Source organism: Ahaetulla prasina, chromosome 11 (assembly GCF_028640845.1).
Source record: "Ahaetulla prasina isolate Xishuangbanna chromosome 11, ASM2864084v1, whole genome shotgun sequence".
NCBI classification, from domain to species: domain Eukaryota; kingdom Metazoa; phylum Chordata; class Lepidosauria; order Squamata; family Colubridae; genus Ahaetulla; species Ahaetulla prasina.
This window is the reverse complement of record NC_080549.1, coordinates 4,992,599-5,010,058: the sequence shown is the minus strand read 5'-3', so window position 1 is coordinate 5,010,058 and position 17,460 is coordinate 4,992,599. Positions and strand designations below refer to the sequence as shown.

Below are 17,460 nucleotides of genomic sequence, written 5' to 3'. Positions count from 1 at the left end.
TTGTTTTGTCTCAACAGGGCGATCCATCTTAGCACAGCAATTTCATTTTATTCATTTTGATTTTTATTTTCAGCCAGATTGTTTTAATTGCGGGATAGCAGGGCCGTGTGATGAAATCTCTGCATAGCATTAAAAGATCGGAAACGGCCCTCCTTGTGGAGTTTTGCTAGCTATTGATTTACAATATGGTTAATAGCGAAATGCCACAATTAGCCGGCTCCCCCCGGACCATAAATCAACTTTTCCTGCATTTAAAAAAAAACAACTAACTTTGGCTGTCATGGCTCCTTTCTGCTTTTTGTTTATGGCAAGAGGTAATGTGGATGCAGGGTAGGCGGGCTAAAATATGACCAGGACATCATTTCAAAAACAGCTTAAAAATGATTGTAATAAATTCACGGCAGCTGCTAATACTGATAGAGAATGTTGGCTTGGAAGATGCCAAGGCGGCTTACATTGTATAAGGCAATAGTCTTCATCCATTTGCATATTATATACAAAGTCAACTTATTGCCCCCAACAATCTGGGTCCTCATTTTACCTACCTTATAAAGGATGGAAGGCTGAGTCAACCTTGGGCCTGGTGGGACTAGAACCTGCAGTAATTGCAGGCAGCTATAAGAAGCCTGTTATTAAACAGGCTTCTTACAGCCTGAGCCACACCGCAGCCCTTATATTATATATAATATAATATATATTATATTAGAGCTCACTGTAACAGCCTTGCCAAAAAGGCATTAAGAGTTGTAATTTTACAGAGGTGGGTTTCAGCAGGTTCTGACCAGTTCTGGAGAACCTGTCGTGGAAATTTTGAGTAGTTCAGAGAACCGGTAGTAAAAATTCTGACTGGCCCCGCCCCCATCTATTCTCTGCCTCCCAAGTCCCAGCTGATTGGGAGGGAATGGGGATTTTGCAGTATCTTTCCCCTGGATTGGGGAGGGAATGGAGATTTTAGAGTATCCTTCCCCTGCCATGCCCACTAAGCCACGCCATGCCACGCCCATCAAACCACACCCACAATGTAGCTAAAAATTTACAGGTAGTAAAAAAATTTGAAACCCACCCCTGGTTGTAAACCGAATCTTGCGAAGCTTCTTCTCCGGTAACATTGTACTGCAAACCAGGGCATACAAAACCTTTGCCAGACCAATTCTCGAATACAGCTCGTCTGCCTGGAATCCGCACTGTATATCGGACATTAATGCAATTGAGCAACTCCAGAGGTATTTCACGAGAAGAATCCTTCACTCCTCTGCTCACAACAGAATACCTTAAGCCACCAGGCTTGAAATTTTGGGCTTAGGCAACTTAAAACTACGCGACCTTCCGTCTGACGTAAGCCTAGTACACAAAATTATCTGGTACAATGTCCTACCTGTCAATGACTACTTCAACCACCAGCTTCAACCACAACAATACACGAGCATATAAGAGATACAAACTCAAGATAAACCGCTCCAAACTTGATTGCAGAAAATACGACTTCAGCAACAGAGGGGTCAATGCCTGGAATGCACTACCTGACTCTGTGGTTTCATCCCCAAATCCCCAAAACTTTAATCTTAGGCTGTCTACTGTTGACCTCATCCCATTCCTAAGAAGTCCGTAAAGGGGTGTGTGTGTGCATAAGCGCACCAGCGTGCCTTCCGTCCCTGTTCTACTGTCCCCATTTATTTATACTCGTGTCCTGTGTTCGTATCCATGTTTATACTTATTCCTGTTATCTCGTATATGTTTGACTAAACAAACAAACAAATAAATAAATATTAAAGGCCATTGTTTAGAGATCCGCCTTTAATAGTGGATGTGCTTAGAGACAAGGTGTAAAGATCGAACATTCTTTGGTTCGAATCCCGGGTATGGCTAGCTGATGAGAACTAAATAGCTTAAAATAGATCTACAGTAAAGGTTCCCCTCGCACATACATGCTAGTCGTTGCCGACTCTAGGGGGCGGTGCTCATCTCCGTTTCAAAGCCGAAGAGCCAGCGCTGTCCGAAGACGTCTCCGTGGTCATGTGGCCGGCATGACTCAACGCCAAAGGCGCACGGAACGCTGAGCCACTTAGATCCTTAGATCTACAGTAGTCTCCCCTTTATCAGTAAATATCAATTTAACACAGAACAGCAGCTTGCAACCAAGCACAAAGATTGGGATTAGCAAAGACATCATTCAGCCCAGCTTGTGGCTTGCAAAGGTAGTAGGTCATGGTTTATGTTGGGGGACCATTAAGCAAACCACGGTTTAGCAATTTTGGCTAAGTCGGCATTGTGGGTGTGGTTTTGCCTCTAAACTTGAAAATCGGTTATGTAATTTTTTTCCCTTGCTTGCTTATCATGGTCAAGTTAGCAAGATTACTGCAAATGCTTTAATTATGTCTGGTTGGCTGGGGAATTCTGGGAGTTGAAGTCCTCCTATCTTAAAGTCGCCATGGTTGAAATACCTTGTGTTTGAGAATGTTGAAGACCAACCCTTGGTGCAAACTGCTTTTTGGCAGCTGTTTGTTCTCAGTCCTGCAGTCAGCAGCTCCATTACAGCAGGAGAAAGCAGACCCCAGGAAAAATGGCCATAAATCCGGGCCAATTTACACCATGGGAGGGGCCTTCACTTCCTGAGCTGCCAGTCTAAGGCAGCCTTCTCCCTCAAGAGCCCCGTCCAAGTGACCTCTAGAGGCCCATTAACTCTTTCATTCCATCTTCCAAGGGTGCTGAAAAACTCCAGCCTTCCTTCCTTCCTCCCTCCCTCCCTCCCTTCCCTCTTTCTCCCTCCCTCCTTTTCTCCCTCCTTTCTCCTTCCCTCCATTTCCTTCCTTCTCACTTCCTCCTCCCTCCTTCCATTTCCTTCCTCCCTTCCCTTCCTTCCTTCCTCCTCCCACCTTCCATTTCCTCCCTTCCTTCTTCCTCCCTCCTTCCTCTCTCCATTTCCTTCCTTCCTTCCTTCCTTCCTTCCTTCCTTCCTTCCTTCCTTCCTTCCTTCCTTCCTTCCTTCCTTCCTTCCTTCTTCCCTCCCTCCCATCTTGGCCAGGACACCAAGCCTGGGGGATACTACGCCCCCTTTTGTGGGTCAAGAGCGTGGCCAAGCCTGCTGTGGTGACAGGATAACAGTGTAGGCTAAAACATAGGAAGAACGGTTGCAGGAACTCGGTGTGTGTAGTTTGATGAAAAGAAGGACTAGGGAAGACATGATAGCAGTCTTCCAATATCTCAGGGGCTGCCCCAAAGAAGAGGGAGTCAAGCTATTCTCCAAAGCACCTGAGGGCAGGACAAGAAGCAATGGGTGGAAACTAATAAAGGAGAGAAGCAACTTAGAACTAAGGAGAAATTTCCTGACACTTAGAACAATTAATCAGTGGAACAACTTGCCACCAGAAGTTGTGAATGCTCCAACACTGGAAGTTTTTAGGGAAATGTTAGATAGGCATTTGTCTGAAGTGGCGTCGGCTCTCCTGCCTGAGCAGGGGGGGGGTTGGACTAGAAGACCTCCAAGGTCCCTATCCAGCTGTGTTTTTCTGCTAAGCCCCCTTTCCCAGGCCGGGCGGGGAAGCCAGCGGGCGCCCCTTGCAGAAGCGGGCAAGGCAGGCAGTTCGGGCCGAAAGGCGAGACGGTGGGGGGAGAGGGGGGGGCAGGAGTAAGAGTGGGGTAGGTGGGTGGGTAGAGGGCGGGGCCGTCGCAAGACCCTCCCCCCATCCTCTCCTCTCCTCCCCCCTCCCCTCCCTTCCTTTCCCCTCCCTCCCTTCCCAGCTGGCCCGGCCCGGAGCTCTCAAGCAACGGAGGGTCCCGAGCGCAGCGCAGCCCAGCCGCGGTTGGCCCCCCAACCCCACCCCGACCCTCCACTCCGCCCGTTCGGTGCCCACGCCGCGTCCCGCCCCTTCCACGCGTGCCCGGCCGGCGCGCTCCTCCCTCCGCCGCCTCCGTCCCTCTCCAGCCGAGGAAGAGACTCGCCGCCGCCCCGCTCGCTATCCGCCCCACGACCCACCCGGGGAAGGAAACGAGAGCCCGAGATGGCCGGGACGCCCCCTCGCCTGCTGGCCCTCCTCTGCCTCCTCGCCGTTGCCCTGAGCGGCCGAGGTAAGCCAGCCTCCCCCCCCCGGGGGCACCCACTGCTGCAACCGGGCGCCCGCGCTCCCCTTTGTTGCCCTGCGGCCCCCCCTGGGGACTTTTCTCTTCTCCCCCCCGCCCCCGTGGGTGGCTGGACTGGGGTGGGTGGGGGGGCAGGTGGGTGGGGTGGGCATCCCCGGGCTGGGTTGGACTGGTGCAGCATTGCGCATGATCCCCCATCCGTCCCCCCCCAGGAGAGAGAGGGAGAGAGGGGGGCTAGCTGCCATTAGGCCTGGTGGGGATGTGGTGGGGGAGGAGAAAGAGATCGGTGAAAGTATCTTCTCCCCCCCCCTTTGAAGAAAGCAAATGGGGTGGGGGGTCTTGGGAACGGTGCAGCGGCCTGCGAGGGATTCCTGCGGGATGTGGATGGATGGGTGGGTGTGGGTGGGAGGGAGGCGGCTTTTCCCCGCTGGCCGAGGCCCTGTGCCCCCCCCACTCCACCTTCCCCACCCCTCCCGCTTTTTAACTCCATTGTGGCTCGATGGGGTTGAATTGTGGGGAGGGGGGGTCGAGGCATGGCGCATTGCCGCAGCTTCTCTGCAAAGGGGAGAAATTGGATTCAGAGGAGGGGAAAAAAGGGGGGGGCTGGAAGGAGAGAGAGAGGGGGGACCTGTTAAGACCCAGGTGGGGGTGGGGAGGGAGAAGAGGGGAGGAAGGGCGTGACGCCCCCCCTCCCCCGCCGCCAGGTTGCTCAGCCACCTTTCTCCAATCCCGGCGGTAGCCAAGACGACTCCGGGTATCCTAGATTCTGGGTGTAGCGCAGTCTCCTCGGTGGGATCCCACCCACCCCCCTCCTCTCCCCCTCCCTCACTTTGGGAAAATGAAAAGGGCTCCCCGTGCACAGACACACACACACACACTCGCGCACACGCGAGGGTTAGCTTTTGCAAAACCAACCCAGCGGGTTCCTACGACGGTTGCCGTTTGCTGCTGTTCACCATCTCTTGCAAAGAAAAGGCGACCCTGCGCTATCTCCCCCCACCTCCCCTCCCCATGAAACCTTCCAGGAGAACAATAGAGAACCCCTTCCTGGGCTTGGCGGGTGGCGGGGGTGGGGGGGCGGGTCTCCCCCTAGCCTTGGGGAGGGGAAAGAGAGGGAAGAAAGATTCCTCCAGAGAGAAGGCACTGATTTTGTAGGGAATTCTCTGCTGTGGGTTGGGGTGCTTGCTTTAACGTCTGGTGGGGGAGGGGGAAGAGAGCAATCCCTTTGGACCTGTGTTTTTTCTGGCTCTGGAAAGGGGAGATCCCCTCCCCCCCCCAATAGAATAGCTGCAAGAGAGATGGAGGCAGAGAGGTTGGCCATTGTTGGAAGAATAGATTTGGGGAGGGAAAATGCTGGTTTCTCCTGCAGTCTTTTCCGGTAGCCATGTGTAGCCTGGATGGAAGAATTGCAGCCTGGAAAAGGGGCAAGCTGCAGTATATTTTAGCCAGTCACACCCCCGCACACACACACCCCTTTCGACTATCCTTGTCTGTTGGCCGATTATCCTTGTCTGTTGGCCGATTATCCTTGTCTGTTGGCCGCTCCTTCTCGATGTGCAAGCAAAGGGGTAGAAAATGCATTCCTCCCAAGTGAAGGTTGCAAAATGCCCTGCGGAATCGGTCTTCCGTAAAGGAGCCCCCCCCCGCCCCCCCAGGTTCATGCCTCCATAAAGGATGGCCAAGGTTACAGCAAGAACAGAAGGAGGCGGATTTATTTTATTTTTTGGGTGGGTGGGGGTTGGAGAAGACAAAGATGGCGAGAACGTGGGATGCCTGAGCGGGGAGGGGGCAGAAGATTTAAGGAAGAAGGAAAAGGGAAATAACTTATCCCAAGGGTGGGTGGATGGGAATAATCAAATCAAAATTTTGGAAAATCCAAGGGGAGGTGGAGGAATTGCCGTATGAAAAGAAGAGCTGCATAGGTAATATTTTTTTAAAAAAAAAAAAATAATAAGTAGTTTAAAGGAAGAGCTCACACCAAGAAATGTATTCGCTGCACAGCCTGGATTGACAAACGATTGATCAGTGAAAAGGGATTGATTATTGGTCGATTGGACTTCTCAGCTTCTGGTGGTATTGCCTCTCCCACGTTTTGGACAATGGTAATACAGGAGTGAAGGAAGGAAGAAGAGAAGGAAGGAAGGAAGAAGAGAAGGAAAGGAAGAAGAGAAGGAAAGGAAGAAGAGAAGGAAGGAAGAAAGAAGAGAAGGAAAATGAGAAGGAAGAAAGAAAAAAGAGAAGGAAAGAAGGAAGGAGACCAAGATCAAAAAGAGAAGGGGGAAGAATTCACCTTTCATTTGCCTGTCATTTATATCTGGGGTATTTTTTGAACTGTATATAGAATAGTGCAAACAATTGAAATAGCCCCCCCCCCAAATTCCAGATGGCTAAGGAATTGCCTAATCTTGCCCCCTGACCATCAGGATGTAGGTGGGGCGGGTTGGACTAGAAGACCTCCAAGGTCCCTTCCAATACTGTTATTCTATTTTATTGGATCTCATAATTCATCAAACGTTATTCTCTTACGTCTTATCCCAACAATTCTTCAGTGGCTTGTGTTTTTTTAACGTGTTGCTTTTTTTAATAGTCATCCCCCCCCCAGCCCCACCCCGTAGCCAGCTTTGCAGGTAGTGTGGAAACAGACCCCCCCCCAAAAAATACAGTGTGTTTGAAACTCACCGTTCAACGGAAACAAAACTATTACACAATTCTTTTTCGAAGTCCTGGGCCACCTAATTTGCTATGAAGGCAATTTGAGGGATTAGGTTATAAGGTCTTAAACAATAACCGGCTGTCACATTCCGTTTGGATGAGTCCATTGAACGATATTGTAAATCCTCTTTTTGTCTGCTGTCATCATCCAGCTCCGTTGTTCTCGTTTTTTGTTTTTTTTTGGGGGGGGGGGACTGGACAGAGGATGTTCAAGAGCTATTGATGAAGCGTTTGGCACACCTCGTCTCCTGGACGATGTGAACATCAAAAGGAAATCTGGTTTCGATGCTTAGATTGAAAACAGGGCCTCCTTGGTGGTTAGCACCCAATCGTGGAAACGCCATCTTTGGCAGAAGAATGGCTGGTGTTTGCCTTACAAAGTTTTTTTAAAAAAAAAATATATATTGACGCGGTGGCTTAGTGGCTAAGACGCTGAGCTTGTCGATTGAAAGGTCAGCAGTTCAGCGGTTCGAATCCCTAGTGCTGCCGTGTAACAGGGTGAGCTCCCGTTCCTTGTCCCAGCTTCTGCCAACCTAGCAGTTTGAAAGCATGTAAAAAATGCAAGTAGAAAAATAGGGACCACCTTTGGTGAGAAGGCAATAGAGTTCCGTGCGCCTTTGGCATTGAGTCATGCCAGCCACATAACCAGGGAGGCATCTTCGGACAGCGCTGGCTCTTCGGGTTTGAAACAGAGATGAGCACCGCCCCCTAGAGTCAGGAACAACTAGCACATATGTGCGAGGGGAACCTTTACCTTTATCTATTGACTTGTTGAATTCATCTGATACTATACAACACAGTAGCTAGATCAGTATAGGGCAGTGATGGTTGACCTTTCAGGTCACCACCTGCGGGCCGGAAATGGCACGCAAAACTATCCCGCCTGGACCGCGTGGCCTTGCTGGACTACGCATGTGCGGGAGCGTCAACACCCCAAAGAGCAGCGTTCCATCGTGCATGCGCGTGCCGGCATCCAAACTTCCGGTTTCCGGCACGGAGGCACGCCCGACAAATAGCTGGCCGTCGTGCATGTGCACGACAGAAACCCGGAAGTTAAGGTGCCGGTGCGCGCATGCACGATGGAATGCTGCTTTTCTGGGTTTCAGTGCTCCTGTGCATATGAAGGCCAGCTGACGGATGCGCATGTGTGCACAGGAACATGGAAGAAAAGCCAGCAAGGCTACACGTCCTGCGCGGGATGGTTCTGCATGCCACTTCCAGCACCTGTTTCATAGGTTCGCCAACATTGAGAATAATCATAATCATAATCATAATTTAATTTTTATACCGCCCTTCTCCCGAAGGACTCAGGGCGGTGAACAGGCAGATAAAACAATACAATATATTACAATAAAAACACTCTTTAAAAAAACTTATTCAATATGGCCTAAAATTTAAAATACAATACAAAATATAAAATAAACCCCAATAAAATCCATGTTTAAAAACCCTATTTAAGTCAGTCCTGCTCGGAAGAATAGATACGTCTTCAGCTCGCGGCGAAAGGTCCGGAGGTCAGGCAGTTGTCGAAGTCCTGGGGGAAGCTCATTCCAGAGGGCAGGTGCCCCCACAGAGAAGGCTCTCCCCCTGGGGGTCGCCAGCCGACACTGTTTGGCTGACGGCACCCTGAGAAGACCCTCTCTATGGGAGCGTACCGGCCGGTGGGAGGCATGTGGTAACAGAAGGCGGTCCCAAAGATTGTCGCCAACATTGAGAAGAACCAAGGAAATCCCCATTTCCTTTCAGTTATAGGAAGACGATCTGATTCTGGATCGGTCATTATTGTCCGTCCTATCCTACCCTACCGCACTGGATTGTGGGAAAAATAAGAGATCACATCACACCAATGGAACAGAAGTTGCCTTCGGAAGTTGTGGGAGCTTCATCACCGGAAGCTTTCAAGGAGAGACTGGACTGCCATCTATCAAAAATGATGTAAACCTTTTGCAGACCGAGTGGCCAAAGCGCGTCCAAACCCCCAAAATACAATGCGGAGGTGCCCCCACAGAGAAGGCTCTCCCCCTGGGGGTCGCCAGCCGACACTGTTTGGCTGACGGCACCCTGAGAAGACCCTCTCTATGGGAGCGTACCGGCCGGTGGGAGGCATGTGGTAACAGAAGGCGGACCCAAAGATTGTCGCCAACATTGAGAAGAACCAAGAAAATCCCCATTTCCTTTCAGTTATAGGAAGACGATCTGATTCTGGATCGGTCATTATTGTCTGTCCTATCCTACCCTACCGCACTGGATTGTGGGAAAAATAGAGATCACCATCACACCAATGGAACAGAAGTTGCCTTCGGAAGTTGTGGGAGCTTCATCACCGGAAGCTTTCAAGGAGAGACTGGACTGCCATCTATCAAAAATGATGTAAACCTTTTGCAGACCGAGTGGCCAAAGCGCGTCCAAACCCCCAAAATACAATGCGGAGGTGCCCCCCGTGCATGTGCCCCACCCCCTTGCATGCATGTGCAGTCCTCACACGTGCCCTGCCCTCCTGCACATGTGCGACAGAGACCCAAAGGCCAGCTGGCCAGCGGGAGGCGTACACGCATGCGCAGTGTAGCTAAACTGGAGCAACGGCTCGCGTGCCTACAGAGAGGGTGCTGTGTGTCACCTTTGGCACGTGTGCCATAGATTCGCCATCATGGGTGTAGGGTCTCCTGCTTGGGCGGGGGGGTTGGACTAGATGACCTACAAGGTCCCTTCCGACTCTGTTAAATCTGTAAAACCTTGTGCCATAAGATAAATCTAAACAAACGAGTGGCTGATTCAATCATCGCTTGCAAAACTCCACTAAACCCAAACGCTCCACAGTCCGTTTTTTTAATTGAGGTTAAAAAAAAAAAAAAAGACAAGGGACATAATCCAGATTTAGGGTTTGACCTAAATCTTCTCCATTTGTGTTGTTTTTTCCTCTCGGTGGTTTTTATTTTGGTCCACCCCAATTCGTTCGCCCGGTAAAACCGTTTTCCAAAAATTAAGCAGGTGAACGTTGCAGACTTTTAACCCGGGAAAAAAGAATATTTATTTATTTATGCAGGAGAGAAGTTCAGTTATAGGGAAAAAGAGTGGGTGGGTGGATGGGTGATTGGATAATATTGCTGGGAGTGGATGGGGGGGGGGAGGCTCCCCTTGTCTTCTCTACCTGCAAAATTGTAATGCCCCATTTCATTGTTAAACTTAATTCCCCAATCACAGTTCAAGCAGAGGGCAGAGGGTTAAGTTGTTTTCATTAATTAAGAATTAAAGCCTTTAAGCCCTCCCATTCACAGTCGGGTGGGGGTGGGGGGGGCAGCCTTTTCTAGCCACACGGCCAGGAAGCCAAATTGATTCCAATCTAAATTTGTACTTATAGCCATATCGGAGGGCATTTTTCCATTCTGCTCCCAAGTCCTGTCTCACCCTAGTTCCTAAGAAGGATGAGCCAAGAACACTGGGATTGTGGGCCAAGAGAAGATCTTCTCGGTAGGGTCAGCTGAGGTCATCCCATCTGCCCAGGTCAACTAAGCAGGCCTCTCCGTATTGGGCAGCAGAGATTCTAGAGCAGTGGTTCTCAACCTTTATAGTGCTGCGACCCCTTTAATACAATTCCCCACGATGTGGCGACCCCAACCGTAAAATTATTTTTGTTTTGAATTTATCGCGCCTGAAGCCTTATTGGCTAGCGATCTGAACTGCTTGTGATTGCCTTGAGGATGGAGGCATTAAAGCGGAGACTCCTCCCCTATTAAGTTTATGGCGCCTGAAGCCAGATTAGGCTAGTGATTGGGAGTGATTGCAGCTGGCTTGAGAGGGAGACATCAGAGCAAAGATTTCTCTCTTTTTTAATTGATCATGCCTGAAGCTGAATTCGGCTAGCGATTTGAAGAGCCTGGAGCTGGCTTGTGGAGTCAACCATCGGAGCGCGATTCTTCGACTCGCAAGTATACTTCCCATATTTCCGATGGTCTTAGGCGACCCCTGGAAAATTGTCATTCGATCCCCAACGGGGTCGCGACCTATAGGTTGAGAACCGCTGTTCTAGAGGGATGCTGCGGGTAGAAGATCACTCGAGCGGCGAAGGCATCGTCGGGCGCAACAGATCAGGACCGTATGTTAAGTGGCAATTTGGAAGAGAGGTTGTTGAGCAGGGTGGATTTGATTTCAATCGTGATTTAGATCAGGGGTCTCCAACCTTGGCAACTTTAAGACTTGTGGACTTCAACTTCAGCTTTGGAACTCTGGGCGTTGAAGTTGCCACAGTCTTAAAGTTGCCACGGTTGGAGACCCCTTATTTAGATCGCTAGTAAAAAAAAAAAAAAGGCTTGATTTAAATCGACTCGATCTAAATCGTAATTTTTAAAGAGCACCTGTCGTCTTTGTCCCGCAGAGGTTCTTCCTCTGATCTGCTGTTGATTCACCAAGAGTCCCGTTCGCTTCAATGGGACGGCTGGTGATGTGGCAGGGATGCGGCAATGGGAGGGACGTGGCAGGTAGCAGGTGAGTGGAGGCCCGCTAACAGGCGCTGCCATGATTGGTCTGAAATGACAGGCGCTCTTTCAATGTAAGGACTGGTAGTTAGAATCTTTAATACGATTATTTGCAAACAAAATGAAGGTTTCCTCTTTAGCTTGCAGAGCCTGGATCCATTGAACGAGTTTACAAAAAAATGTAAAATATTGCAGAATATGCGGCCTCGAATGTACATAACTAAGCTCCATTTCATGCTGAATAAATTAAATTATTAATGTGTCTTAAATAGAAAACGATCTTGAGGTAGATGCTTACTCCAGAAGCATTTTATTAAAATAAATTGGATAAAAATAAAAAAAATCTGATTTAAATAAAAAAAATCCAATTTAATTTTTTTAAAAATTAAAATTTTAATAATAATAAAAAATAAAAAAACCATTTTAAAAAAATTATTTCATAATTTTTTTAAAAAAATCTGATTTAAATTTTAAAAAATCTGATTAAAAAAATCCAATTTAAATTTTTTAAAATCCATTTTTTAATTTTTTTTTTAAATCATCAATTTTTATCCACCCTGGTTTTTTTTTGTTATTTGAATTTATATCCCGCCCTTCTCCGAAGACTCAGGGCGGCTTACACTATGTCAAGCAATAGTCTTCATCCATTTGTATATTAGATAAAGTCAACTTTATTGCCCCCAACAATCTGGGTCCTCATTTTACCTACCTTATAAAAGATGGAAGGCTGAGTCAACCTTGGGCCTGGTGGGGCTAGAACTTGCAGTAATTGCAAGCAGCTGTGTTAATAACAGACTGTCTTAGCAGTCTGAGCCACCAGAGGCCCTGGTGTTGTTCAGGCTTAAGCACAAGAGTCTACTCAGCTAAAGTTCAGTACTAAATTGGCCCCAGCTAAGAGTCAGTAACTTTGGAAGGAATACCACTAGAACAAGTTGAAAGGATCACGTCCCTTGGTTCTAATTTCCATGAAAGCTGGAACATGACCACTGAAGTAAAGACAAGGATAGAGAAAGTTCGAACAGCCTGCTTCAAAACGGAAAAGGTCTTCTGCAGTCACGATATAAGCCTAAGATTGAAAAAAACAGATGCTGGTCAGATGTTACATCTTTTCTATCCTGCTCTACAGAGTGGAGAGTTGGTTCTCTGACAGAAAGCCACTTGAAGACACTAGAAGCATTTGAAATGTGGAATTTACAGGCGGCTGTTACGTATAAGTTGGGTTGATATAATCAGAAAGGAGGAGCGGATAAGCCGCCTGGGGAAGACAAGGGAAATCATCAAAACCATAAAAAAGCAAAAGTTGGAATATTTTGGACCTGGGATGCAACACTTGGAAAAACACGGCATCCTTCACTTAATCCTCCAAGGAAAGATTGAAGGCAGACGAGGTTCAGGCAGAAGAAGAACATCATGGCTTCAAAATGTAAGGGACCAGTTTGGCCAAAACTCAGCAGCACTTTTTCACGTGGCTGTTGATATAAATAGGATGGCCAACATGATCACCAATGTCTGATGATGGATATGGAAGAAGAAGAAGAGGAGGAGGAGGAGGAGGAGGAGGAGGAGGAGGAGGAGGAGGAGGAGGAGGAGGAGGAGGAGGAAGAAGAAGAAGAAGAACCCTATGACTATCATTAAGTGTTATATCTTAGAATTCTTGATCTTTTTTTATGTACACTGAGAGCATATGCACCAAGACAAATTCCTTGTGTGTCCAATCACACTTGGCCAATAAAAAATTCTATTCTATGAAGAAGAAAAAGAAGAGGAGGAAGAGGAAGAGGAAGAGGAAGAAGAAGAAGAAGAAGAAGAAGAAGAAGAAGAAGAAGAAGAAGAAGAAGAAGAAGAAGAAGAAGAGTCGTCAATGGAATTCAAGAGGACGTGGACCATTTGTGGCAACGTAACAACTCTAGGCTGATGACCCGTTTAACTCCGCTTCCCAGCTCTGTCTGCTCTTCTCCTGTGGCATCAAGTCATACTGAGTGGAGAAGACAACAATGAGCCTTTTTTTAAAACCAACAAAACTACACAGAAGAGACAAAACGATGGATGAGAACATACCTCGTGATGGCCACCTCTGGTCCAACGGCCCTCAGTTAGCTACAGGTAGTCCTCAGTGGGTCTCTTGGTGCTATGCCGAGTGATCCATAAAACAAGGCAACTATTCAGATGAAAATAGCCTGTGGACGAAGGGCATTTATGGCTTGTTTTGACTTCCTCCTTTGTTTCTTCCTGAGATGCAAGTTGACTTCTATTTTTTTTCTTTTTTTAAATTGTTTTAATGTGATACACAATCTGACAAACACACAACATATAATATATAAATATTTCCTATTTCTAAACAGCATTTCTTAGTGGTCTTCTTTCGCTTTTATACCTTTCCCCCCCATATCACATTTGTTATTTTATTTTGTTTCTTGTCCCCTTTTCTTTCTTTACATTAAATTATCTAATACTAATAGCTTTACTTTTCTAGATTCTTATATATTTATTATTTACATACTGTACATTTCTAATACATTCTGTACATTCTAATTTCTCCCCTTTATTTTTTTCCTTTATTTCTAGACTCAAGCCATTCATACAATTTATTCCAGATTATATAATAATCTGTCTCTTCTTTCTCTTTCATTTCTTTTGTTAACTTGTCCATTTCGGCACACTCTAAAATTTTCCCTATCACTTTTTCATCTGTTGGCATCTGTTCCTGTTTCCAACTTCGTGCCTATGTTATTCGTGCAGCTGTTACAATGTGTAAAATCAATATATTTTATTTCTTTGGTGTATGTTCTTGTAAAGATTCCTAATAAAAATGTTTCTGGTTTGCTTTCAACTGGTTGTTCTGTTATTTTCTCTAGCCATTTTTAAATATTTGCCCAGAATTTTTTTTTTTTTGCTGCCGGACACGTCCACCATAGATGCTAATATGTTCCCTGAGTTTTTTTGCATTTCTAACATGTTGAATTATTATTTGGGAACATCTTTGCAAGTGGACTTCTAGATAAGAGCTCTATAACTCCTCATTCTCAAACATAGTGAGGTTGGGGTGGGGGAAACCCTAATGAAAAAACATACTTTCTTCAAAACGATACTTTGTTTGACTACATTGTAAGCAAGTAATTTGTCAGTAAATTCCTCCTAAATTTCCCATTATATGGGAAAACACTCTGTATCTCCCTCCCTCCGTGTCTCTCTCCCTCTCCCCCCCCCTCTCTCTCGTTATAGTGTTAAAATAAAATTAGGATGTGTTGTTTGTTTTCTGCAGTAGAGGTCACATTCACGCTTTTGACCGGCCTGACTTGGGGCCCCGGATGCTACAAAGGAACAGGGGAAAGTAGGATAAAAACTTAAATTAGACTCCCAATTTACATTTAATTAAAACTTGAGTGCATTTGGGTAAGGCTGCTTGGCATTTTGGGAGTAATTTGCCCGAGTTGCTTTGATCTTGGGAGGAATTGAGCATGGATTGAACGTTTGGGGGAATTGGGTTAGCTTTGGGGGGCTCAGACGGATGGTTTGGTAGCCTCCCCTGCTATACTGGGGTGCCTTAGGGAAAGGGGTGTGTGGCTGTGGAAGAGTTGATTTTTACCTGGGGGAGGGTTTTTAAATTGGCACGTGAAGGTAACCTTTTGATCCAAGGTTTGTGACTCGCTGGGTTGGTTGGAGGATTGATTTAGAAAAACAAAAGTAGAGATAATTGACAATGGGTATCGGTCATAAACCTAAATAAACAACTGATTTTGTGCCATTTAGACTCTGTCCCTTTGAGTTCCTTTAAACGTAATTAAACTTATCGGAAATATTTTTTGACCTGTGCTTGGTCATAAGCATCCTTTAGAAGCAGAGTGAAAGACCTCATCCTCCTTTTCTCCTCCTTCTTTTCTTCTTGTCCTCTTCCTCTTCCTTCTCCTCCTTTTTTCCTCCTCCTTTTCTTGTCCTCCTTCCTCCTCCTCCTTTTCTTCTCCTTTTTTTCTTCTTGTCCTCCTCCTTTTCTCCTTCTTTTTCTTTTCTTCTTGTCCTCCTCTTTTCTCCTCCTCCTCCTCCTTTTCTTCTCCTTCTTTTCTTCTTGTCCTCCTCCTCTTCCTTCTCCTCCTTTTTTCCTCCTCCTTTTCTTGTCCTCCTTCCTCCTCCTCCTTTTCTTCTCCTTTTTTTCTTCTTGTCCTCCTCCTTTTCTCCTCCTTTTTCTTTTCTTCTTGTCCTCCTCCTTTTCTCCTCCTCCTCCTCCTTTTCTTCTCCTTCTTTTCTTCTTGCCCTCCTCCTCCTCTTCTCCTTTTCTTCTTGTCCTCCTCATTTTCTACTCCTTCTTTTCTTCTTGTCCTCATTTTCTATTCCTTCTTTTCTTCTTGTCCTCCTCCTCCTCCTTGCAAATTCCATCACGTCATTGTTTCTGTGATGACATCATGACATTAGGAGTGACATAACTTCTTCTGGGCATCTAGGATAGAAGATCCAGGATCTCTCTTTGCTTTTCTTGCTCTTGCTGGTAATGAAATGGGGATATGGGATCTTGATCAGGTCCTGCAGCTATAATGAGAGACGGGATCTAGTTGGACACAGCCAAACAGGCATTAGGAGATGCTTATAGGGTGCCCCCAAGGATGCCCATCTTCCTCCAACTTCCGTTGGCCAGCAAATGGTATGAAGAACCACTCTGTTTTGTACAAGACAAGGTGCTTGGGTGCCCACCTGTGCTAAGTCATCGTTTTATCTTGCCTGACTTTTATGGATATGTTGTTATCATCCCAAAAAATTATGACTGTAGTTATAGTTCGGTGTGCTGTGCTTTGTATTTGTTCTTTGTGCAACCAACCATGGTTAAAGCAAACCCAACTTGATTCCTTCCAGGTGTAATGAGGCCATGGCAATATTTTGTCTGGGGAATTCAGGGAGTTGAAGTCCAAATCAGGGGTCTCCAACCTTGTCAGCTTTGCTGGCTGAGGGATTCTGGGAGTTGAAGTCCACAAGTCTTAAAGTTGAAAAGGTTGGAGACCCCTGGTCCAAATATCCTAAAGTTGCTGAGGTTGGGAAACGCTGGATGATAGAGTTGATCCCCAAGAGGTGCAAGATAGGCTTTCTAGACCCGGGGTCTCCAACTTTGGCCACGTTAAGACTTGTGGACTTCAACTCTCAGAATTCCTCAGCTTTGGTGACTGAGGAATTCTGGGAGTTGAAGTCCACAAGTCTTACAGTTGCCAAGGTTGGAGACCCCTGTTGTAGACACCTTGGAATCTTCTTAGCATCTTCTACCTTCAGATACACCATTTCAGGACTGCTAAACTAACCCCAAGGAGGGTGATGTAGAATTACCAGGCTGGATGTTCTCTAGAGTAGCCCTAAGGTCTTTCCCCACTCCTACCCCAAGAGGATTTCCCCACCATCCAGTCAGAACTGAAGAAGCCTCTTGGATGTGAAGCGAAACCTCTTCAAAGAAAAACCAGAAAGTCCAGTTGCCTCTTGAAAACACACTTTTGGGACAACCACGACCTGGATGACTTTGGAGAATCTCCATAGACGGGGTAGCCTAATTACATTTTTTTAAAAGCACTTTTTAATCACAGCCCTATCTCAAGAAGTTGCTGGGTTTATTTACTGTTTCTAGGCTGTCTCTATGGCACGGATTTAAACTCGTAAATACAAAATCAATCGTGTCATAGTACTATCTGCCATTAAGGAACACGAAGCCAATAATCTTGCCTGGTGATTATAGATCTGAGATCCTTAAAAAAAAAAATTAAGAATAAGGAAGTAACAGTAGCACGGAAAAAGAATTATAATTGATTTCGCTTTACCTTGAAAACAAAAGTGTGCAGTCATTTTCAAGAACTGCTTGGCAACGTGTATGAAAAATTGCCTGCGAATACGGGCAGGTCTGGTGGGTTTAAATTTGAAGATGGGTCAATCAGAGAGTTGGAAGGGACCTTGGAGGTCATTTAGTCCAACCCTCTGCTCACGGAGGAGGCCTGTACTAGGGATTCGAACCGCCGAACTGCCGACCTTTCTGATCGACAAGCTCAGCGTCTTAGCCACTGAGCCACCTAGTCAGGTTGTTTGAGCTACATTAGATTTGATGTCTATGGAGATTCTCAGTCATCCAGGTCATAGTTGTCTCAAAGGTGCGTTTTTAGAAGAGGCAACTGGACTTACGAGCATTGCGGCTTCCCCACAAAATCCAGACGCTTGGCAACAAACTCACAATTATGTC

General features: G+C 46.6%; 1 protein-coding gene across 1 annotated transcript in view; it reads left to right on the top strand.

The window, feature by feature from the left end:
* Positions 1–3,749: 3,749 nt before the first annotated feature.
* The window catches only part of CD99L2 (CD99 molecule like 2), a 38,559-nt gene continuing 24,848 nt past the window's right edge, over positions 3,750–17,460 (top strand). Inside the window, exon 1 of the mRNA XM_058196895.1 lies at positions 3,750–4,065. Coding sequence (XP_058052878.1) covers positions 3,999–4,065 — 67 coding nt within the window. The 5' untranslated portion in view covers positions 3,750–3,998. The remainder of the gene's footprint in view (positions 4,066–17,460) is intronic.